This window comes from Martes martes (assembly GCF_963455335.1).
Source record: "Martes martes genome assembly, contig: scaffold_81, whole genome shotgun sequence".
NCBI lineage: Eukaryota > Metazoa > Chordata > Mammalia > Carnivora > Mustelidae > Martes > Martes martes.
This window is the reverse complement of record NW_027666271.1, coordinates 290,937-316,652: the sequence shown is the minus strand read 5'-3', so window position 1 is coordinate 316,652 and position 25,716 is coordinate 290,937. Positions and strand designations below refer to the sequence as shown.

The 25,716-nt window shown below is 36.4% G+C and overlaps 1 protein-coding gene across 1 annotated transcript in view; it reads right to left on the bottom strand.

Annotated features, from left to right (window-relative positions):
• LOC308338100 (ankyrin repeat domain-containing protein 26-like) overlaps nt 1-25,716 on the bottom strand; it is a 317,834-nt gene that overhangs the window by 23,030 nt on the left and 269,088 nt on the right. Inside the window, exons 43-49 of the mRNA XM_080831659.1 lie at nt 21,990-22,157; nt 20,069-20,102; nt 19,581-19,722; nt 14,098-14,311; nt 12,246-12,429; nt 11,380-11,514; nt 9,888-10,040 (exon numbers count right to left, since the gene is read on the bottom strand). Coding sequence (XP_080687785.1) covers nt 9,888-10,040; nt 11,380-11,514; nt 12,246-12,429; nt 14,098-14,311; nt 19,581-19,722; nt 20,069-20,102; nt 21,990-22,157 — 1,030 coding nt within the window. The remainder of the gene's footprint in view (nt 1-9,887; nt 10,041-11,379; nt 11,515-12,245; nt 12,430-14,097; nt 14,312-19,580; nt 19,723-20,068; nt 20,103-21,989; nt 22,158-25,716) is intronic.

The window sequence follows — 25,716 nt, the reverse complement described above, 5'->3', positions numbered from 1 at the left end:
CCAACCTCCCACCCCCCGCCCCTTCAAAACCCTCAGGTTGTTTTTCAGAGTCCATAGTCTCTCATAGTTCACCTCCCCTTCCAATTTCCCTCAACTCCCTTCTCCTCTCCATCTCCCCTTTTCCTCCATGTTATTTGTTATGCTCCACAAATAAGTGAAACCATATGATACTTGACTCTCTCTGCTTGACTTATTTCACTCAGCATAATCTCTTCCAGTCCCGTCCATGTTGCTACAAATGTTGGGTATTCATCCTTTCTAATGGAGGCATAATACTCCATAGTGTATATGGACCACATCTTCGTTATCCATTCATCCGTTGAAGGGCATCTTGGTTCTTTCCACAGTTTGGAGACCGTGGCCATTGCTGCTATAAACATTGGGGTACATATGGCCCTTCTTTTCACTACATCTGTATCTTTTGGGTAAATACCCAGTAGTGCAATTGCAGGGTCAGAGGGAAGCTCTATTTTTAATTTCTTGAGGAATCTCCACACTATTCTCCAAAGTGGCTGCACCAATTTGCATTCCCACCAACAGTGTAACAGGGTTCCCCTTTCTCCACATCCTCTCCAACACATGTTGTTTCCTGTCTTGCTAATTTTGGCCATTCTAACTGGTGTAAGGTGGTATCTCAATGTGGTTTTAATTTGGATCTCCCTGATGGCTAGTGATGATGAACATTTTTTCATGTGTCTGATAGCCATTTGTATGTCTTCATTAGAGAAGTGTCTGTTCATGTCTTCTGCCCATTTTTTGATATGATTGTCCTTTTTGTGTGTGTTGAGTTTGAGGAGTTCTTTATAGATCCTGGATATCAACCTTTTGTCTGTACTGTCATTTGCAAATATCTTCTCCCATTCCGCGGGTTGCCTCTTTGTTTTGTTGACTGTTTCCTTTGCTGTGCAGAAGCTTTTGATCTTGATGAAGTCCCCAAAGTTCATTTTTGCTTTTGTTTCCTTCACCTTTGGAGACATATCTTGAAAGATGTTGCTGTGGCTGATATCAAAGAGGTTACTGCCTATGTTCTCCTCTAGGATTCTGATGGGTTCCTGTCTTACATTGAGGCCTTTTATCCATTTCGAGTTTATCTTTGTGTACGGTGTAAGAGAATGGCCGAGTTTCATTCTTCTACATATAGCTGTCCAGTTTTCCCAGCACCATTTATTGAAGAGACTATCTTTTCTCCACTGGATATTTTTTCCTGTTTTGTCAAAGATTATTTGACCATAGACTTGAGGGTCCATATCTGGGCTCTCTACTCGGTTCCACTGGTCTATATGTCTGTTTTTATGCCAGTACCATGCTGTCTTGGTGATCACAGCTTTGTAGTAAAGCTTGAAATCAGGTAACGTGATGCCGCCAGTTTTATTTTTGTTTTTCAACATTTCCTTAGCGATTCGGGGTCTCTTCTGATTCCATACAAATTTTAGGATTATTTGCTCCAGCTCTTTGAAAAATACCGGTGGAATTTTGATCGGAATGGCATTAAAAGTATAGACTGCTCTAGGCAGTATAGACATTTTAACAATGTTCATTCTTCTTCATAAAATCTATCTATGAAAGACCCACAGCAAATATCATCCTCAATGGGAAAAAGCTTGCAGCCTTCCCGTTGAGATCAGGAACACGACAAGGATGCCCACTCTCACCACTCTTGTTCAACATAGTATTAGAAGTCCTAGCAACAGCAATCAGACAACAAAGAGAAATAAAAGGTATCCGAATTGGCAAGGAAAAAGTCAAACTCCCTGTCTTCACAGATGACATGATTCTTTATATGGAAAACCCAAAAGACTCCACCCCCAAACTACTAGAACTCATACAGCAATTCAGTAACGTGGCAGGATACAAAGTCAATGTACAGAAATCAGTGGCTTTCTTATACATTAACAATGAAAATACAGAAAGGGAAATTAGAGAATCGATTCCATTTATTATAGCACCAAGAACAATAAGATACCTGGGAATAAACCTAACCAAAGAGGTAAAGGATCTGTACTCGAGGAACTACAGAACACTCATTAAAGAAACTGAAGAAGACACAAGAAGATGGAAGACCATTCCATGCTCTTGGATTAGAAGAATAAACTATTGATTATTTCTATTCCTTCCTAAAATATCCAAATTGTACATTGTCTTCATGGATACTTTTGCAATTAGGAATAAAAGCAATGAATTTCATTTAAAACATATATAATAAAATTAAAGGGCCCTAGTATTATTGTATTATTATCAATTAGTTCTTTTATTTTAGTCATTAATTGTTTTATGTACTTGGGTGATCCCATGTTGGGTGCATAAATATTTACAATAGATAGTTCTTCTTCCTGTCAGACTGTCCTCTTTATTATGATATAGTGCTCTTGTCTCTTACTATAGTCGTTCTTTCAGACTCTATTTTGTCCAACATAAGTATTACTATTCTGGCTTTCTTTTGATATCCACTTGCAAGATACATGTTTTTTCCATCCCTTGACTTCCAATCTGCAGGTGTCCTTATGACAAAAAGAAAGCTCTTGCAAGCGGCTTATACATGGGTCTTGTTTTTTCTTCTTCTTCTTCTTTTTTTTTAATCCACTCTGACATCCTATGTCTTTTGATTAGAGCACTTACCCCATTTATATCCAAAGTAATTATTGATAGATATGTATTTCTCATTTTACTACTTGCTTTGTGGTTGTTTCTAGAGATTTTCTCTGACCATTTTTTGTGTCTTCGATGTTTTACTGGTTTTCTTTAGTGATATATTTGGATTTCTTTCTCCTCTTTGAGTGTTTATCAGTGGTTTTGTTTTCTTTTTAGAGATGGCATGAGTGGAGTGGGGAGAGGGAAAGGAATCTTAAGCAGACTCCATGGCTGGAATAGAGAGCAGTGCAGGGCTCAATCTCACAACCCTGAGATTATGACCTGAGCTGAGATCAAGTCAGATGCTTAACCAACTAAGCCACCCAGGCACCACTATTAGTGGTTTTTGATATATAATTTGTATATAACCTCTTCTGCATATAGCAGTCTATATTAAGCTGCTGGTCTTTAAGTTTGAGCCCTTTCTTTTCTCTTCTCCCCATGCTTTAGGTAAGGTATTATATTTTATATCCTTTTTTCCTGAGTTCCTTAACTTAGTTTTTATGTAAATGTTCATTTTTGCTACTTTTGTGCTTCCTGCCCTTATACTGTCACATTTGGTCTCTTCTTTCCACTCAAAGGGTCCCCTTTAATATTTCCTGTGGGGCTAGTTTAGTAGTCACAAACTCATTTAGTTTTTAATCTGGGAAACTCTATCTCTCCTATTCTGAGTAATAGGCTTGATGGATAGAGTATTCTTGGCTACAGATTTTTCCCATTCACCACGTTGAATAGATAATACCACTCCCTTCTGGCTTGCAAAGTTTCTGCTGAAAAAGTTCCTGCTAGCCTTAAGGGGTTTCCCCTGGAAGTTACTGACTTGCTTTCCTGTTTTTAAGATGTTTTCTTGATCAGTATATTTTGCAAATTCAATTCCAATAGGTCTTGGTGTTGGCCTACTATTGTTGATTTTGATAGTTTTCTGTGTCTCCTGGATCTTGATGTCTTTTGCCTTCCCTAGATTAGGGAAGTTTTCTGCTATTATTTCTAGAAACAACTTTTCTTACACCTTTTTTCTCTCTTCTTCTACTGGGACTCCTATAACATGAATGTTATTACATTTGATGGAGTCACTGAGTTCCCTAGGTCTGGTCTCATTTTGCATAATTCTTCTTTCTCTCCCTTCTTTGGCTTCATTGCTTTCCATTACTTTGACTTCTAAGTTGTTAATTTGTTCCTCTGTTTTTTCCAGCCTGCTGTTCATTGCATTAGGTGTGTTTCTTATCTCATTTATTCCACTCTTCATCTCTGATTCTTTTTTAGCTCTTTTATCTCTGTTGTAAGGATCTCACTGATGTTGTCCGTTCTTTTCTCAAGTCCAGTGAGTATCCCTATGATCACTGCTTTAAATCCTCCATCAGGCATGATATTTACATCTGTCTCACTTCAATCTCTGGACCCATGGCCTTATCCTGTTCTTTTGTTTGAGATAAATTCCTCTGTTTTCTCATTTTATCTAAGTCTCTACCAGCTTCTCTGTGTTAAAAAAGCCAGTTACATCATCTGCTCCCGAAAGTAATGGACTTATGAAAAAAGACGTCATGTAGTGCCCAGGGTCTCATGCTTAGGGGAGAATCTCTAGTGTGCGCTGCATGCACTCTGCTGTTGTGTTCTGGCTGCTCTGTCCTTCAGGCCAGACATCTGCAGAGGCTCTCCCTCACTGCTGTGGGCAGTGTTTAGTACCTGGCCTGAAGGTAGCAACTTTTAACTAGGTGTGCTCTGGTGTGCTTGTGAAATGAGACCTGACACCACCTCCACTGGAACTGAGGCCCTCCCGAATCTGGTCAGATGTGGTGTGGGCAGGGACTTGTGCTGATTTTCTGGGGGGAAAGGCCTGCTGTGGTGGAACTGAGGCAAGAATGATTGAGCAGGGCAGTTCCTCTGGAGTGCAAGGGGATGGTGCTCGGTGTAAGCAGATTAGGCAGCCAGTGTCAGAGCTGCACTGTGTCCCACAGATGGCTCTGTGCTTGTGCTGAGGGGCACTGGAGGGAAATGGTACAAGCTGGTTCCTTTGTTCCTAGAGAGGGGTCTCTGTGAACACTGCCTCTCAGGGAAATGCTCTGAGAAGACTGAGTAATTTCCCTACTGTATGCCCCAGACACTGTTCAGATCACTGTTTCCATGCTGCATGTTCCCAGGTGGTTTGCCTGCCTTCTCTCCAAGAGCAGCACAGTGCCCTACAGGCTCTATCCCAGCCAAACCCAGTGACTTTTAGAATTCCAGGTTTTAAGTCCCCCTAGTTGTAAGAACTCATGACATTATACTCCTCTCACTTTCCTGTGTAGTCAGTGGCTACAGGGAAACGTTCTCTTTGTGCAGACCCGTGTCTCGCTCCTGCCCTTCTCCATGACCATGACTCCCCTCCTCTGCAGCCGCCAGGATCTGTTTCTCTCCTAAACCACATCTCTGTACTTCCTACCTTCTTTGATGTGGCCTCTTCTCTCTAATAGTGGACTTTGGTTCTGTTAGTCTTCAGGGATTAGTTGAAACTAGGCTCCTCTTACTCTGCCACCTTCTTCCTTTCTCTTAAGATATTTTTCTAAGATTCCCTTCAATTACAAATTATTACAACTGGCAGGAACACCTTTCCAGAATTTCCAGAATTTCCCCACAAGCTAGGGGAAAAGAAAAACTCGCGAGCAGAGAGACAATATGATTTTAAGTATAATAGCTGAAAAACTAGAAATAGTTTAATAACCAAAATTTGACCTTTTACCTGATTTCCATTAACTGAAATTCTAAAAGAAATAGGCAGATTAGAGTATTTTTTAACCAATCTAATACTCAATCTTTATTCTGCTTTCATCAGTGAGGAAATAAAGAGAACATTATGGAATCATTTTTAATCTTTTCAGTAGAAAATGAAATGTACTATCCTTTGGCATTATTTAAATTGAATATAACTTCTCCTTTATTTTACTCGAAGCTTGTTTATGTGGGGAGGTAAGTAAGACCGTCTCGTCTTTATGTTGTGCCACAAAGCTTTCCTAGATCATACAAACAGGCTTTGAAATTTTTTTTGGAATTTAAACTGATTATCTACTATTTGTCTCTGATAATTCCTTTAAGTAAAACCTGATAATTTATAGCTGTATTCTGGAAATAATGTAATAAATATTTATTCCATTAATTACATATTGAGCTATTAAAGTACATATTATTCTATTTAAACTAAAAGAAGACAGATAAAGACACCTGTGTTTTCTGAGAATGTAGGATCTCTGCCAAGAACAGGATCAATACCAGTGTTATACACAAGAACCAGGTCAAAAGAGTATCTAATTGTGAGTTGCAATTCTGGATTAGCAAGATTTCAAAACAGGAAAGCTGAAGGCCCAGAGTTCATCTTTTCCTTCCTACATGGTGAAATTTATGGATGAGTCTACACTTTATAACAAGTTCATAAAACGTAATGAAGTAAATAGTAGATAGCAGATCCCACAACCAAGATTTGATGAAAATGGATATGCGAGGCACTGAGTGAGAGACTAAAGATATGAATGGAGAAAAGAAACAGGACTCTAGCTTTTTGAGCCTAACTTCTCATTGGATCATGGAGTCAGCAAGGCATAAGTTGGTAAAAGTCTCCTTTTTAAGAAGCAAAAAATGTCTACAGGAGTAAAGATAAGTTCTCCTACAGTGACTTTTTATTATTATATAAGTGAGTGGTAATTTGCAAGACGACTAGGGAAGATGTCTCATAAAATTTGATTGGACAGTGACATAAGGATAGACATATAGATCAATGTATTAGAATTGACAATCTAAAAAGAAATTGCTACATTATGGTGAACCGACATACAACGAGGGTATAAAACAATTAAATGGAATAAGAATAGTCTTTTTAACAAATGGTACTAGGACAAATGGATGTCCGCATGCAAAGTAATAAAATTAAACCTCTACCTCATAGCATATATACAAAATTAACTCAAAACTTAAGAGCTAAAACTATTAAAAAAAACTTAGAAAAAAACATAGGTGTATCATTTGTGACTGGATTTGGCAACAGTTTCTTAGATATGACACCAAAAGACAAAAAAATATTAAGTATATTTCATCAAAATTAAAAACGTCTTTGCTTCAAACGTCACCATCAATAAAGTGAAAAGTCAAGCTACTGAATAAGAGAAAAGATTTGAAAATCTTATATCTGATAAGGGATCTGTATTTAGAATATGCAAATAACTCTTACAATAATGAAAAGACAATCCAATAAAGAAGTGGGCAAAATAATTGATTCAGTCTTTAAGGAAGATATAGAAATGGATAATAACACACATAAAAAGATGAGATGCTCAACATAATTAAGTTTTTGTGGGTTTTTTTTAACATTTTATTTGTTTATTTGACAGACAGAGAGAACACAAGCAGGGGGAGCTGCAAAGGAAGAGGGAGAAGTAGGCCCTCTGCTGAGCAGGGAGCCTAATGCAGGGCTTGATGCCGAAGGCATCACAATTCCAGACTTCAAGCTCTATGACAAAGCTGTCATCATCAAGACAGTGTAGTACTGGCACAAAAACAGACACATAGATCAATGAAACAGAATAGAGAGCCCAGAAATGGACCCTCAAGTCTATGGTCAACTAATCTTCGACAAAGCAAGAAAGAATGTCCAATGGAAAAAAGACAGTCTCTTCAACAAATAGTGTTGGGAAAATTGAACAACCCCAAGCAGAAGAATGCAACTGGACCATCTTCTTATACCACACACAAAAATAGACTCCAAATGGATGAAAGACCTCAATGTGAGAAAGGAATCCATCAAAATCCTTGAGGAGAACACAGACGGCAACCTCTTTGACCTCAGCCACAACAACTTCTTCCTAGAAACATCCCCCAAAGCAAGGGGAGCAAGGGCAAAAATGAGCTATTGGGACTTCATGAAGAGCAAAAGCTCTTTGCACAGCAAAGGAAACAGTCAACACAACCAAAAGACAACTGACAGAATGGGAGAAGATATTTGCAAATGGCATATCAGATAAAGGGCTAGTATCCAAAACCTATAAAGAACTTATCATACTCAACACCCAAAGAACAAATAATCCAATCAGGAAACTGGCAGAGGACATGAACAGACATTCCTGCAAAGAAGACACCCAAATGGCCAACAGACAGATGAAAAAGTGCTCAACATCACTTGGCATCAAGGACATACAAATCAAAACTACACTGAGATACCATCTCCTACTAGTCAGAATGGCTAAAATTAACAAGTCAGGAAACATCAGGTGTTGGCAAGGATGCGAAGAAAGGGGAACCTCCCTACACTGGTGGGAATGGTGGGAATGGTGGGAATGTCAGCTGGTGCAGCCACTCTGGAAAACAGCATGGAGGTTCCTCAAGAAATTGAAAATAGAGCTACCCTATGACCAGCAACCACACTACTGAGTATTTACCCTAAAGATACCAATGTAGGTATCCAAAGGGGCACATGCATCCAAAGGTTTATAACAGCAATGTCTACAATAGCCAAATGATGGAAAGAACCTAGATGTCCATCAACAGATGAATGGATAAAGAATATGTGGTATATATACACTATGGAATACTATGCAGCCATCAAAAGAAATGAAGTCTTGCCATTTGCAATGATGTGGATGGAACTAAAGGGAGGGTATTATGCTGAGCGAAATAAGTCAATCAGAGAAAGACAAATATGATATGAGCTCTCTGATATGAGCAAGTTGAGAGGCAATGTGGGGGGTTTGGGGAGTAGGGAAGGAAAAAATGAAACAAGATGGGACCAGGGAGGGAGACAAACTCTTAATCTCAGGAAACAAACAGGGTTGCTGGAGGGGAGGGAGGTGCAAGGGATGGGGTGCCTGGGTGATGAACATTGGGGAGGGTATATGCTATGCTGAGTGCTGTGAGTTGTGTAAGACTGATGAGTCACAGACCTGTACCCCTGAAAGAAATAATGCATTATATGTTAATTTAAAAAAAATACTGAGAGATGGTGAAATCAACCCAATTAACTGAGAGGATAAAATGTGATAGCAGGGAAATAAAATGAGATGTCCAGACAATAACTAAATGAACATTCACAGCAGCATTATCAATGGCCAAAAAGTGGAAACAACCCAAAGGTGCATCAAATGATGAATGAACAAGGGTTTTAGCCCACAATGGAGTACTGTTTGATAATAAGGAATGGAGCACTGATATATGCTATGACACAGATGAACCCCAAAAACATTAAGCGAAGGAAGCTAGTCACAAAGGACCACACATTGTGTGATTCCCTATATATGAAATATTCAGAATGGGCAACTCTATAGAGGCAGGAAGTAGACTGGTGGTTGCGCCTGGGGGCAAGGATTACGGGTTTCTTTTCAGGGTTATTAAAATGTTCTAGTTGATGGCAATAATGGTTGCACAACTCTATCAATATACTCAGAAACATTGAACTACACATATTAAATGGGTGAAATGTATGGAATGTGTATTCTATCTCAATAAAGCTTTAAAAAAATCCAATGGCAAGACATAGATAATTTTCTTAATTCTCTCTTTTGGGTGTATATAGCATACATGATTTAAATATTTCTGTGCATTTATTATATATTGAAAAGGAAAAGAAAATGAAGGAAATGCCTAAGTTCAACTGGTTTGTGAAATCACTTTTCTGTACAAGTTACCCTGAAATCAGTACAGATTCTGTATCCATTCAAAAAAGTAAAGATGAAAAATAAGATAATTTTCTGAAACATTCTATTAAACATTATCTTCTGCTTTTACATGGTTTAGCTCATCATGGTAACAGAGATATCATTAAAAAACATTGTTTAGCGCACCTGGGTGGCTCAGTTGGTTAAGCAGCCAACTCAGGATTTTAGCTCAGGTCATGACCTTATGGTCATGGAATCAAGCCGGCATGGGGCTCTTGCTGGGCAGGGGTCTGCTTGAAATTCTCTCCGTCTCCCTCTGCCTTTCCAACCCCCCCACCAGACCACAAATAAATAAATAAGTCTTTAAAAAAAATTATTTAGTAGGGAAAAAGTCCCAATTTCTGTGAGGAATGATGTGTAAGTTTCAACTTTCAAGGGTAACTACTATAAGAAAAAAATGTATAACACAAATAACAGAATGACAGTCAAAGTTTAAGAAATAAATACATTGTGAAGATACTAAAATTGTACTAAATTAATTGTAATGAAAATACAGAAGAAAGTGGTCCATGGAAATAAGCATCCTAAAACACTTCATATTATTTAACCAACTACAGATTAACTTGACATGTTACATTTCATACATACCTGATTCCTACTCTGAGCCAGTTTTTTCTTTAAGTCCTGTACCTCATCTTCTAAATTCATACGACAACGTGATGTCACGTCCAGTGAAGACTCTGACATAGATAGTTTTTTTAGGGTATCGGCCAGTTCTTCTTGAAGTTTTCTCACAACTACCTAATAAGACATTTCTGTTACTGGTTTTATAAATCATCTTACTATTAAATTACGTTAACAATATATAACTTTAACCTATGTACTTGGAAAATTTCACTACAAACGTCAATTCATCTCCTTTTCCTAACATGTACACATTATGGCTGTTTAATGAATTTGGTTAAAGACACAAAAAGATGTTATCCTGCCTAGTCAGTATTATGGTACTTAGATAATTAATTCAGCCCCACTATCCATTCCTTGTGGATGAATTTTCCCAAAGCTTCCCAAGCTACTGAAGTCTCAAAAAGAAATGGCTATATAGGTGGAACTAACTTTGGTAAATTCTACAGTATGAAATGTTTTCCCTCTTTTTTATTAGAGGCTTCAATTAATGTCGGAGTTCCTCACAGGTTCAATCCTCTGCTCAAATCCTTTTAACAGATAACTATCTCAGAACATAAGTGAAGTCATTCTAATGGCCTTCAAGACCCTAGATGACTGGCTTTCACCTCTCTCCCTGACCTCCATTCCTGCTACACAAGAATCCTGCCACCCCTCATTAATCTGAAAATGGAGATGCAATGCCCAATTAATAAATTACAGAGATACAATTCTCTTTGTGTTGGACAAACTTATGCCCAAATGATAGTAATTGAGCTTTGAAATGAGCAAATTATTTGTAAAATTGCTTAAAAAATTATAAATAGCAGTGGGAAGATTAAATCAAATATAGTTTTGCTAAAGCTCATTACAGTCGTCCCAAATTATGATTTAATGAAAAGTAAGGGCCTGCAAAAGATTAAAAGGTCATAAGAATACATGATTTCAGACTAAAAATTCAAATTTATATAAATAAGAATAAAATTATGCCAACCTAAAATGTATAAAAAGCTACCATGTATAGCTTGCATAAATGTATAAATGTATAAAAGTATATATGTATGTATATATACACATATATTTATACTTATAAATATATACTTATACTTATGTATGTATGTATAAGAAGTACTGAGATACTGTAATTTTTATTCAGTTCATTTGGGAAATCTGGAGCTAACTGTCAAGTTAACCCACTTAATTGAATCTCAATTTCAAAATATGCATGCTTTAAAAATCCTCTATGCTTGGAGTGTTGGCTTTTAAAATATATATACATATATACATGGAGAAAATATATATATATACAAACACACATATATATACATATATATGTATACATATATATACACATGGAGAAATATATATATGTATATGTACACACACACACGGAGAAAAAACAATAATTTCAGAAAATAAAATATATATACATACAAATACATACACACGTGTACTTCAAAATAACTAAAGAAAATACCCCAGAACTCATTTTGTTATCCATTTCTATCTCTTTTTGTTTGCAAAGGTGATTGTTTAGAATTCCATCTCGTAATATTCTGGCATCCTGTTTTCGACAAAGTTGTTTCTCAGTATCATACCGTTCTTCCACAACCTAAAGACATATTTTCATTAGAATTTTGGATGACACCATTAAAAAAAAAAGTCAAAAGCTTAAGAGAACTTAAAAAAAAAAGTTCAAAAGAAGTAGCCTTTTTAAATACAAGGATTTTTATCCTACACGAATAACTCAAATTTTAATTTAAATGACAGCTATATTTGTCATAGAGTAAAAATACAGGTAGATACAGTATGTGAAATAAAATTTCTTTACAAAGCATTTAACTAATTCCATCATAGTCTCAAGGTGATTTAGCCTGTACTTTAATACAAAAAATCCAAAACTGGGGTGCCTGGGTAGCTCAGTTGGTTAAGTGTCCTAGTCTTGGTTTCAGCTCAGGTCATGATCTCAAGGTTTTAAGATCAACCCTGAGTCAGGCTCTGCACTCAGAGTTGCTTGAGATTCTTATCCCTCCCTTTCCCTCCCCCTCTACACATTCCCCTACTCATGCTCTCTCTCTAAAAATAAATAAAATCTTAAAAAAAAAAAGCCAACATGCATATTTATCTCAATTTATCCTCCATCCCTTCATTCAGAAAATAGACATAGCGTTTATATGAGAAGCCAAGAATTCCAATAAATTAATGATCTTAGCTATAAATATCATAGTTCCTATTAGTATAAAACTAAATTTTTATCTACTTTATACCTAAGTAATATACATTAAATCAAAGGGTATTATAAATAATAGTGATGGAAATATGAAATTTTTATCAAAGACTTACCTGATTGAAATTATTTCTTACAGTCCTCAGTTCCATATCTAGTGCTCTAAGATTAAGTTCAAGTTCTTGTTTCATTTCAACTTCTTTCTTATACTGCTCTTCTTTTCTTGTTAGTTGCTCCCGAATCTTTTCATATAACATTTCAGCAATTGCTCTGTTCTTGTTTTCTTGTTTTAAAGTAAATCTGCAAATAAATGTGCTTATTTTAAAATTTGTTTTGTAAGCAATAAAAAGCTCATGTTATGATCTGCTTCCACATATGCTGTTTTTTTATCCAAATGAAATTTCTACATTCTCAATTTTTTTTTCCTTTCTAGGGCTCGTGTTTTTAATTTCTCACTTCAATCTCTTCCAAAAGATATATATAGTTGAAAAGAAGCAATGAAAAAACATTGTGCTGCTTAGTACTAAGTTTTAGTCAGTAATAACTGTGGGAGACATTGTAGGGAAAGGAATTTTGAAATTATTCAAGAAAGAATGGAAAATTATTGTTTTTTCCACATAGTCCTAATTACTCCTCCATTAGAAGAGATAATTTAGTTACTATTTAAAAAAGAGAAGTTGCTGTTTATAAAAAAGTTATAATTCACTACAAGTAAATTGCTACTTCATGAAACATCACAGGTACAGCCGTGTAAGACAGTATCTGCAGATGCATTTACACAACATACACCTGCAGATTACTGTGATCCAGGACCAGGCTAGGGAGTCGAATATTTGTTGCCCTATAATTTTTATGTTTCTTCTTCTGCAATACTCTCAATTTACCTTATTGATTATTATTCATTTCATGTTTTTAAAGATTTTATTTATTTATTTGATAGAGAGAGCACAAAAAGGTGGAGTAGCAGGCAGAGGGAGAAGGAAAAGCAGGCTCCCCGCTGAGCAAGAAACCCAATGGGGGACTCAATCCCAGCACCCTGGGATCATGACCTGAGCCAAAGGCAGACACGTAACCAACTGAGCCATCCAGGTACCCCTTATCAGTTGTTTTTTTTTTTTATTAACATATAATGTATTATTTGTTTCCCCTACTATCCATTTAATAAATCATTTAAAAACCCCTTTTATAACAACACAGGATCTATATTAAGTAAACAATAAAGAGTAATATGCGCTTGCAGCATAGGCTTTTGAATTAATTTTATCAACATATAAGAGAGATGCTGAAAAAACATAGCAGTAGTCATTTTCCATTTTACTTTTTAGTCACACTAAAATTAGTTTTAAAAAAAACTAATTTTAAAAATGTTTTCTGTCTCGAGAAAAATGGCCATTTTATACCTGTTGATGGGTCCAATTTAAAAATACGATCAAAGAACTTTTTTAAAAATTTTTATACTTTAAGTAAACAATAGTACATTGAAGAATTTATTCCAAGTAACCAGAAATGTATAAACAGATTTATATAAAAAAACATTGCTTACAGCATTAATTAAAGTATAGAAAAATGGGGGTAAAAAAACCCAAAATTCAATTTGTTAAATAATGAGGTTTCCACATGGTGGATTTCTATATGATCATTAAAATTATATTTGGAATATTCATTAAATTATTAAAAGCTGTTAAGAACTTGCTGTATTATTTTGAAGAATCTCATACTTCACAATACTAAAGAAGTTTTCTTCCCTATAAAATCCCAGAAGGTAAGTTAGCAATTTTAAAACTTCTACACATCTGTAGTATAAAAGTAAATAATTCAAGGGTGCCTGGCTGGCTCAACTGATAGAGCATGTGACTCTTGATCTCATGGCTGTGAGTTCAAGCCCCACATATATTGGGCGTGGAGCCTATCTTAAAAAAAAAAAAAAGTAAATAGTTCAAGTATTTCCTTAAAACCAAGATATCATACCTCAAACTGTAGAGTTCTTGCTTCCATTCCACTTTTTGAAGCTCTAACTTCGATATCATTTCTTTTGTTTCTAATAGCTCCTTTTGTAGTTCATTAGCCTTATTTTCCATTTTTTTATTTTCTCTTTTAAGTTGTCCACAGTGATATTTTTTAAGTTCTATTAATCTTTCATATGAAAGAACCGCCTCCTGGATTTTCAATAAACTGACAGGATCTACATCAGAGAAAAAACAAAAACAAATAAAATATATAGGGCACCTGGGTGGCTCAGCTGGTTAAGCACCTAACTCTTAGTTTCAGCTCAGGTCAGACATAATCCCAGAGTCGTTGGATCGAGCCCTGCATCGGGCTCCACTCAGCATGGAGTCTGCTTGAGATTCTTTCCACCCTTCCTCCCTACCCCTCTGTTCTTTCCCACACCCCTAGTCATGCTCACTCTCAAATAAATTAATTAAATATTAAAAAAGAAAAAGAATAAAATATATGAGTACTTTTACATATAAAGGACTGTATACTTTCACATTCATTCATTCATACATTAAACAAATATATATTGAAGGATTTCAATATGAAATATATTACTGGGATGCCTGGGTGTCTCAGTTGGTTAAGCATCTGCCTTCAGCTCAGGTCATGATCTCAGGGTCCTGGGATCAAACTCTCCACTGGGCTCCCTACTCAGTGGGGAGTCTGCTTCTCTCCCTGCCCCTGCCCCTCCCCCCGCTTATGCACTCTGTCTCTCAAATAAATAAAATTTTTTAAAAAGCAAAAGATATTACACTAAGCTCTGCAGATCTCTGGCTTGTATTTAGCTTAAAGTCTAGGGAAGGAGAAAACAATTAGGAATTCAGAGAGTTCCTATAATAAAAGAGTTCTATGATCACATAACATAACTTGATCTACGGTAGGAAGGGAAGATTTCCCTGAGAAAGAGATAACTATTCTGAGAAATGAAGGAGGAGCAGGAAACACGTGAGCAAAGGAGGAAGGAGAGCATTAAAGACAGTCTACAGCATGTGCCAAAGTTCTATTGCAATCTGCTTCTGGCCAAGATGGAGTAACAGGTACTGATTTATCTTCCTACCTGAAAAAAGCCAAACAAAAACAGGTAAAATACACTTTAAAATCACTTTCAAGAAAAAGGAATTCAGGCAATGAAGGACAATGATCCCTGAAAACACAAGAAGTTAGCCTAACACATACTGGAACTCACTGCCTTGGCACAATTTCCAGGCCATGACACAGGTGAAAAAACTGAGATAGACTCCACCAGACTCCCTGAGTTGAGGTGATGAAACTGAGTCCGGTGAAACCAAGACAGATGAGATCAGCGGTCAAAGCACTGGCGAGGAGAAAGCAGAAGAACGAACGAACCCCGGAGAACAGAAGAGTAATAACCAATGCATGCACGTAAGGAAATCTCCTGTGACCAGGGGAAAGATCCATCTGGAAAGAGCAGAGGAAACCCTGCCTGGTGCTCACACGGCACCAGGGGCAGTATCTATCCCCATTAGCCATGCTGGAAAAACTCATAACCCGCAGCACAATGAATAGCGTAAGTAGGTCGTGCCTCAGCAGTGGGGAATTATGAGCTCTAGGCTGAACACTACTCTGGATTCACCTAACAATTCATAAGAGCAGGACGGGAAAGGATCAAACTGTTTGTCACTAACTTAGCTAGAACTCCAAAGAAAGCATAAAAAGGTAAGTGGAGGCATAGAAGCTATTTTTTAAAAACTAAATAGCACTTACAGAGATGTAAATTATATCACACATGAAAAACACACTGGATTTTCCAATAAACACATATGAGACAGCTCAAAATAAAAGACTGAAGTTTGACATCTGAAAACTGTGAGAAGCTAATATACAATTTCCCAAAGAGGCAGAGGAAAGGAACTAGAAAAAAATATTCAAAGAAAAAATGAGGGGGGCACCTGAGTGGATTCGTCAGTGGGCGTCTGCCTTCAGCTCAGGTCATGATCTCATGATCTCATGATCTCAGGGTCCTAGGATCAAGCCCAGTGTTGGACTCCCCAATTAGAGGGGAATCTGCTTCTCCCTCTCCTTCTGCCCCTCCCCCCTGGCTTGTGCTTGCACTCTCTCTCTCTCTCTCTCTCTCTCCTTCTCTCTCTCAAATAAATGAATAAAATCTTTAAAAAAAGAAAAGAAAAAATGGCCAAAACCTTTCTAAACTTAATGAAAACTATAAACCCACAGATCCAGAAGGATCTGGCTAGGAGTGAAGAAAAGAAAGTAAACCTTTATAATTTTCTTAAACGACATATGATGTGTTATAACATTACTAGATGGAGGACTATGATGCTTACGTCATATACTTTAGGCCCTAATCACCAAAATAGCAAAACTAAAGAGTTACAGCTAGTAAGCGAAATACATACATACACATAAACACATAAATAAAACTAAATCATAAAAATTACTTGCTTAATCCAAAAGAAATCAGAAAAAGAAGAGAATGGAATGAAGATCGGAAAGGACAAATTGAAGTCAAACAACATGATGACAGATTCAAATCAACTACATCAATAATCACAGTAAATGAAAATGGTCTAAAAGTCTCAATGAAAAGGCAGGCTGTCAAAATGGATAAAAAAGGAAGACCCAGCTATCTGCCACCTATAAAAAAAAATGCACTTTAAATGTAAAAACTACAAATGTGTTAAGAGGCCAGAAATATGATAGACCACACTAACACTTGACAAAAGAAGGCTGAGCCTGAGCGGTTACATTAATACCAGACAAAATCGATTTCAAAGCAAAAACATTAGCAGCAATAAATAAGTTCATTTAATAATGATAAAAGGGTCAACTAAAGGAAGCATAATAAACCTAAATGTTTATGCATCTATTAATAGGTTCAAAATACATAAAGTAAAAATTGACAGAACTTCAGAGAAACAAGCAAATTCACAATTATAGTCTGAGAGTTCAGTAGGCAGAAAATCAGCAAGGACATCGTAGACTTGAACACTACCGTTCTTCTCAAGCATCCGTGGAACACTTACCAAAAGAGACTATATTCTGGGTCATAAAATAAATTCTAATAAAAGGAGTAAGTCAAAAGAACTGAAGTCATAAGAGTGTGTTTTGTGACCACAAAGAGATCAAATTAGAAATCAAGAATAAAAATATCTCTGGAGAATACTCAAATATTTGCAAACTAATTAACGCCCATCTAAATAAACCCTGGGTCAGAGCGCCTGGGTGGCTCAGTTGGTTAAGTGTCTGCCTTCGGCTCAGGTCATGATCTCAGGGTCCTGGGATCAAGCCCCACACTGGGCTCCCTGCTTAGAGGGGAGTCTGCTCTAAGAGTCGCTCGCTCTCGCTCTCTCTCTCTCACTCTCTATCTCTCTCTCTCAAATAAATAAAATCTTTAAATAACCCCTGGGTCAAAGAAGTAAGGAAAAAAGAAATTAGAAAATATTCTGAACTGAATGGGAATGAACATATAACACCTAAGAATTTCTGGAATCCTGCAGTAGCAGCACTCACATGAACATTTATAGCACTGAATGTATATACTAAAAAAGAAGAAAAGTCTCAAACTGATGACCTTTGGCTCCACCTGAAGAAATTAGTAAAATAGTAGTTAAAAAAAGTTTGATAAACTTTGGTTATGTAGAAAAATCTGACAGAATTTTTTAAAAAGCTACTAAAACTAATAAGTAAACTTACCAAGTTCAAGAATGAACCTGGATCCATACCCTGTATCATAAATAAAAAAGAACTCAAAATGGGAGTGCCTGCATGGCTCAGTCAGTTAAGTGGCTGCCTTTGGCTCAGGTCATGATCTCGGGTCCTGGGACTGAGTCCTGTGTCCAGATCTCTGCTCAGCAGGGAGCCTGCTTCTCTCTCTCCCTCAGCCTGCCATTCCCCCTGCTCACGCTCTCCCTCTCTGTCAAATAAATAAATAAACAAATAAAATCTTTAAAAAAAAAAAAAGGACACAAACTGGATCTCATGGATCACAGATCTAAATGTAAGACCTAAAACTATAAAACTTTGTTATTCAACTGCAAAACTTCTAAAAGAAAGCGTGAGAGAAAACCTCTGACCTTGTGCTAGGCAAAGATTTCTCAGATAGGAACACCAAAAGCAAAAATCTATAAAAGAACAAAGGTATAAACTGGACTTCATCAAAAAGAAAAACTGCTCTTCAAAAGATACTGCTGAGAGAATGAAAAGTCACAGACTGGGAGAAAATCTTTGCAAAAAAAAATACAGGTGATAAAGGAACTATATCTAGAATATACAAAGAATTCTCAAAACTCAACAGGTTAAGAAAACCTAATTTTTTTAAAGGTTTTATTTATTTGTTTGACAGACAGAGATCACAAGTAGGCAGAGAGGCAGGCAGAGAGAGAGGAGGAAGCAGGTTCCCCGCTGAGCAGAGAGCCCGATATCGGGGCTCGATCCCAGGACCCTGGTATCATGACCTGAGCCGAAGGCAGAGGCTTTAACCCACTGAGCCACCCAGGTGCCCCAAGAAAACCTAATTTTTAAAATGACAAAGGATTTGGACAGTTCAAAGAAGATATACAGATGGCAAAGAAGCCCACGAAGATATGCTCAACATTATAAGTTATTAGGGAAATGTATATTAAAACCATAATGATACATATACTACAGACCCATCGGAACATCTAAGACTTAAAAAACTGACAATACTAAGTGTTCATGAATATATAGGGAGAAATCAGAACTCTTACACATTGCTAGTGGGAATTGGAAATGGTGCAACTACTTTAGAAAACCATTCGGCAGTTTCATAATGAGGGAATACAAAGAGACACGAGACTTAAGGGTTATTACCTGCCTGAATTACAGTTAAGGTTTCATATGCATATACATATGTCAAAACTATCAAATTATACACTTCATAATGTGCAGTTGCCCTAACTTAAGCTGTTGAGGGGAAAAAAACCTCTATTATAAGAAAAAATATCTAAAACAGTGGCTGAGACACGGACAGAAGAATATGAAACAATCCAAGATGAAGCTGAGAACTGTGGTTTTTCACCCCAGAACGATGAGACGTAATAACTAAGCTTTAAGCAAGGGGGTCACGTGATGAAATATAAATTTTTAAAAATATATGGTGACTATGGTTGCAGTGTAGACCAAGATTCTGGGAAGTGGAATGCCAGGGAAAACAGTCCTGGGTCGTTTCAGTATTCTAGGACAAATGTAGTGGTAACCTGACCTGACCTTGGGTGAAGGCACAGAAGAGGAGAGTTAACACACATCAGGTGTGCCATTCCTATGACGAAAAACATAGTGGAAATTACAGCTCTTTGGCTAAGAGTATTCAACATTTCTCTATTTTCATATAAAACGTATTTCTGAGATGAGTAGCTCTATAACACATCAGTGTTGTATGGTACAGCACTAGACAAGAAGTGCACATATTACTATAGGAATGTACATACAAAGGCTTCATATTTACACAAGGGTCTTACCTTTACAATCCATGCCATGTTGTTCAATTAGCGACATGCAAATCATATAATTAGAGCAAGGCATGCGGAAACCCTCCGAAATTGTTTCAGATGACAGAGTTAAGTCATCAAAGTCATCCATAGAATCAATTTGCTTTTTAACCTACAAATAAATAATACTACTTCAAAATGTCCCCTAAATGTTGATAAAATATACTAAGTGTAGAGAGATGATAAATACCCGTATCTTTTTACAAGAGTAAAAAAAAGGTACTTTCAAAAGGACTGATTTTTATCAAAATGACCTTTATCAATAACTAGTGTTTCTGAACAACTTTTTCAACGTATATGTCTGTACAACAAAGGCAGATTTTCTCTTTATTCACTATGCCTTTCCTAAAGTAATTTTTTATCATGGAATAATATTTCTGATAAACATTATTTATCAAAATAACGTAATAAAATAAAAATTTAAAAATAAATGAAAAAAATTATATGTATATATTTACCTTTTCCTTGTCACTAGATGTTTCCTTTGCAGATCTAAAAAAAAATCAATTCTTTTCAGGCAAACATTAAATACTTAACATACAAAGAATATCTAAATCATATCTAAACTATATTATGAATCATGTTAACAAAGCATTAAATTTAGATCAAACTGACAAAAAGCAAAGGAAAATCATAACGTTACTTGCATTATTTGACATGAAGAAACATACCACATTTTTTGTCATCATTTTCAATAAAAACAAGCTTTTACTGGTTCTAAAAACTATTCGGAAAGTGCAAGTTAAGTTCTTATATGAAAGAAACCCTTTTTTGATAATCATGATATTAGTGTTTTGAGGATCTACTGTGTAAACACTATGCATTATTATGAAAACTTCACATGTTTTAAGGGTATTTTAAGCCTCACAACAATCTTATAAACGTAGGTAATTATATTGGGTATTTTACACAGGAAGAAAATGAGGCACAGAAAAAAGTAACTTCCCAAAGCTGGTACAGGTGGTCAGGAGTAGACCCAGAATTCAAATCCAGGAAATGTGCCTTCAAAACACGTGTTTTACAGTATATGGTGAAAGTAATATTTAAGTGTTTTTAAGTAATCTGATAGCAAATGAATCTATGCGTATTCCATTTTTAGCTATAATTGTAAATAATAATTCATGAATCTTAACCATTTTTTTAAATAAAAAACTTCATATGTAGGCAATATTGAAAATCTACTTTCAAACAACTCAAGATTTGCTTCTTCTAAATAAGTTGATCAATGCGCATTCATTTATTCATTCAACTGTTTATTCACAAACAGACACTTATTGAGTATACTATGTAGGTGTCAATGACACTGTTGGTACAGGAATCTTCAGCTTTGTAATTTAGAACTTTATAAACCAAAAGTAATAATCTATGATAGATTGATAGTTTTTTTTTCAATTATAAATAAAATCTTTCCCCTTCCCCCAGAATCTAAACAAATATTAAGTAAATATAACCAGATAATTCAAAGTCCCTAATAAAACCATAGCTATTCATGATACTGTCAAAGGCACTGAATATCTGAAATTATCAAGGAATGGGGATGCCTGGGTGGCCCAGTGGGTTAAAGCCTCTGCCTTCAGCTCAGATCATGACCCCAGGGTCCAGGATCAAGCCCCACAACGGGCTCTCTGCTCAGCAGGGAGCCTGCTTCCCTTCGTCTCTCTCTCTGCCTGCCTCTCTGCCTACTTGTGATCTCTGTTTGTCAAATAAATAAATAAAATCTAAAAAAATTATCAAGGAATGATTAGTTCTATTCAGAATGGCCTAAGGTTTGTATATTTACTATTATATGTATAGTTTTAAGTGAATGAATGATAGTATCTGCATATTCAATTATATGAGAATACTCCACGGTGGAACCAATTCTGAATAAACAATTTCTTGACACAAAACTACATGAATAGGAGTACTAAGGACAATTACTATATCATCTTTAAAAGAATGTAATACAATCAATAAGCTTTCTAACATTTGGAAATGTGAAAAAAATTAAATAAAATAGCCATGCCTATCTCCATTGGATCATTTCTGGGAGCATACAAAGGTATTCTAAAAGCTCCCATCTTAAAATTAAAAAATAAAGAAAATTCTTTTGAACTCCACATTCTTTTTCATATCATCCATTTCTCTATTACCTTTCCCTGTAAAAATTCTTTAAGGAGTTCTTTATACTTATTCATTACAGTCCAGCTTCCATGGTGACTGTTGAAACTGCTCCTTGTCAAAGTCACTTGTCCTCATCTTAACCTTTCAAGCAGTGTGTCTGATATACTTGAGTATTTCTTGTCTTCACTTGTACCTACGCTACAGCATTTCATTTCCATAAAAAGTAATCACTGTTAAAATTCCTTCAGAAGGAAATAAAGAATTTGTAGATTTTACCTTCCTTCATCCTGATCCATTCCACTTGAAGTGTTGTCATCATTCATTTGTAGAGGATGAGAAGTTAGAGAAGGGGCTTTCTCAAACCTTGATGTAATCACAGATTCTTTTGATGTTTGTTTTTCTTTATCCCCTTTCCTTACTTCCTTTATATCCAAAGCAGGAGCACTATTTTTCAAAAAAATCCATTTAAAACATCCATTAAAAAGCTAATGTTTTCGGGAACCTGGGTGGCTCAGTTGGTTAAGCCACTTCCTTTGGCTCAGTGGTCTTCTCCCTTCTCATGCTCTTTCTTACTCTCTATCCCTCTCTCTCAAATAAATACTCGACCATTCTCTTATACCATACACAAAGATAAACTCGAAATGGATAAAAGACCTCAATGTGAGGCAGGAATCTATCAAAATCCTAGAGGAGAATATAGGCAGTAACCTCTTCGACATCGGCCACAGCAACTTCTTTCAAGACATGTCTCCAAAGGCAAGGGAAACAAAAGTGAAAATGAACTTTTTGGGACTTCCTCAAGATAAAAAGCTTCTGCACAGCAAAGGAAACAGTCAACAAAACAAAGAGACAACCCATGGAATGGGAGAAGATATTCGCAAATGACACTACAGACAAAAGGCTGATATCCAAGATCTATAAAGAACTCCTCAAACTTAACACACACAAAACAGAAAATCACATCAAAAAATGGGCAGAGACATGAACAGACACTTCTCCAAAGAAGACATACAAATGGCTAATGGACACATGAAAAAATGTTCATCTTCGGTAGCCATCAGGGAGATTCAAACCAAAACCACATTGAGATACCACCTTATACCAGTTAGAATGGCCAAAATCAACAAGACAGTAAACAACAAGTGTTGGAGAAGATGTGGAGAAAGGGCAACTCTCTTACACTGTTGGTGGGAATGCAAGTTGGTGCAGCCACTTTGGAGAACAGTGTGGAGATTCCTCAAGAAATTAAAAATAGAGCTTCCCTCTGACCCTGCAATTGCACTACTGGGTATTTACCACAAAGATACAGATGTAGTGAAAAGAAGGGCCATCTGTACCCCAATGTTCATAGCAGCAACGGCCACAATCCCCAAACTGTGGAAAGAGCCAAGATGCCCTTCAACAGACGAATGGATAAAGAAGATATGGTCCATATATACAACGGAATATTATGCCTCCATCAGAAAGGGTGAATACCCAACTTTTGTATCAACATGGACGGGACTGGAGGAGATTATGCTGAGTGAAATAAGTCAAGCAGAGAGAGTCAATTATCATATGGTTTCACTTACTTGTGGAGCAAGTAATAACATGGAGCACATTGGGAGATGGAGAGGAAAAGTGAGTTGGAGGAAATCGGAGGGGGAGACAAACCACGAGAGTGGTGGACTCTGAGAAACAAACTGAGGGTTTTGGAGGGGTGGGGGTGGGGGGTTGGTTGAGCCTGGTGGTGGGTATTAAGGAGGGCACATATTGCATGGAGCACTGGGTGTGGTCCATAAACAATGAATATTGGAGCACTGGGAAAAAATTAAATTTAATTTAAAAAAATCTTTTAAAAAATTTTTTTAAAGATTTAAAAAGCCAATGTTTTCTAATAATTTCACTGGTCAAGAATTTAAAAAAAAACAATTTTTTGTAAAATGCGGCTACCCATTTCAATTCATTTATTAGTTCACAGAACAGTTATGAAGTCCAACCATATATAAGCAAATACACATCCCTTGCTTCAAAGACTGATCAATATACAACTACAATACAATGTCTTTGTGGTGACAAAGCAGCTGTGGACCTCTTTGTAGGAGCTGTGGAACCAAGCACCATAAACCAAGGGACGTAGGAAAACTCTTGCCTACCCATGCATCAGATAACAGGCACACTCACTACAGTCCCAGCTATGGACCCAGCAATAGCCCATAGACTGGCTCCAGCCCCTTCCTCTCAACCACATCTGGGAGCCCCTGGAAAACACTTAGATAATCACCCATTGACAAAAGAGCTTTTTTAGAAAAACTAGATTTCCTACAGTAAAGTTCCAGCACACCACCAGAGCAAAAACAAAACAAAACAAAACAAAATCAGGTTTGGATACACTGGAAAGGTAGTCATTAAAGACTACTTCAAATGCAAAGACAGCAATGTAAAACTTCAAAGAATATAAAAAGTCAAGGAAATATGATACCACAAAATGATCACAATAATCTTCCAGTAATTGATTTCAAACACATGAAGATCAGTAGTTTATCCAAAAAAGAATTCAAAATAGCAGTTTTAAGTAAACTCAGTGAGCTACAAGAAAACACAAAAAGCCAATTCAGGGGTGTCTGGGTGGCTCAGTCTGTTAAGCACCTGACCTTTGATTTTGTTTCATGATCGCAAGGTCATGAGATCCAGCCCAGCATCAGCCTTATGCTCAGTGTGGAGTCTGCATGTGGCTCCCCCTCTGCTACTTGCCCGGCTCACACACATGCTCTCTCTAAAATAAATAAATAAACAAATAAAATCTTAAAAAACAAAACAAAACCAAAAAAACAGTTCAATAAAATGAGAAAAATACTAGATGAACAAAATGAGAAGTTTAATAAAGAGTTGGAAGGGCACCTGAGTGGCTCAATGGGCTGAGCCTCTGCCTTCAGCTCAGGTCATGATCTCAGGGTCCTGGGATTGAGCCCCACATCGGGCTGTCTGCTCAGTAGGGAGCCTGCTTCCCCCTCTCTTCAGCCTGCCATTCTGCCTACTTGTGATCCCTCTCTCTGTGTCAAATAAATAAAAGCTTAAAAAAAATGCTGAGAGAAAAGAACTGCCAACCAAGAATACTTTATTGAGCAAAATTATCCTATAGAAATCAATCAAATCAAATCAGTAAGTTTGATACACATTAACAGAATGGGAAAAAAATTACATGATCATCTCAATATGTGCAGAAAAAGCATTTGACAAAATTCAACATCTTTTCATGATAAACACTCTCAATAAAGTGGGTACCAAAGTATCATACCTGAACATAACTAAGACCACATATGAAAAACCCACAGCTAACATCATACTCAGTGGCAAAACACTGAAAGTTTTTCCTCTAAGTTCAAGAATAAGACAAAGGCGCCCACCTTACCACTCGTATTAAACATCAGACTAGATAAAGAAATGAAAGGCATCCAGATCAGAAAAGAAGAAATCAAACTGTCTTTGTCTGCAGAGGATATGATCTTACATATAGAAAATGCTGAAGACACCACCAAAAAGCTGTTAGAACTAGCAAAGATGAAGGATACAATATCCACATATACAAATCCGTTACATTTCTATACATTAACCAAAAAAATCTGAAAAAGAAATTTAAAAATACCATTCACAAAAGCATCAAAAAGAACAAAATACTTAGGAATAAACTTAACCAAGGAGGTGAAAGATATGTACACTAAAATCTATGAGACTTTGATAAAAGAAACATCAGACACACAAATAGGAAGATATCTCATTATTCATGGATTAGGAAAATCAACATTAAATATCCACGTGACTCAAAGCCATCTGTAGATTCAATGCAATCCTTGTCAAAATTCCAGTGACATTTTTCAGAGAAATAGGAAAAAGAATACTTAAATTTATATAGAACAAAAAACACCCCAAATAAGCAAATCAGTCCAGGAAAGAACAAAGCTGGAAGCATCACACTTCCTGTTTTCGAACTGTTACAAAGGTACAATAATCAAAATAGGATGAC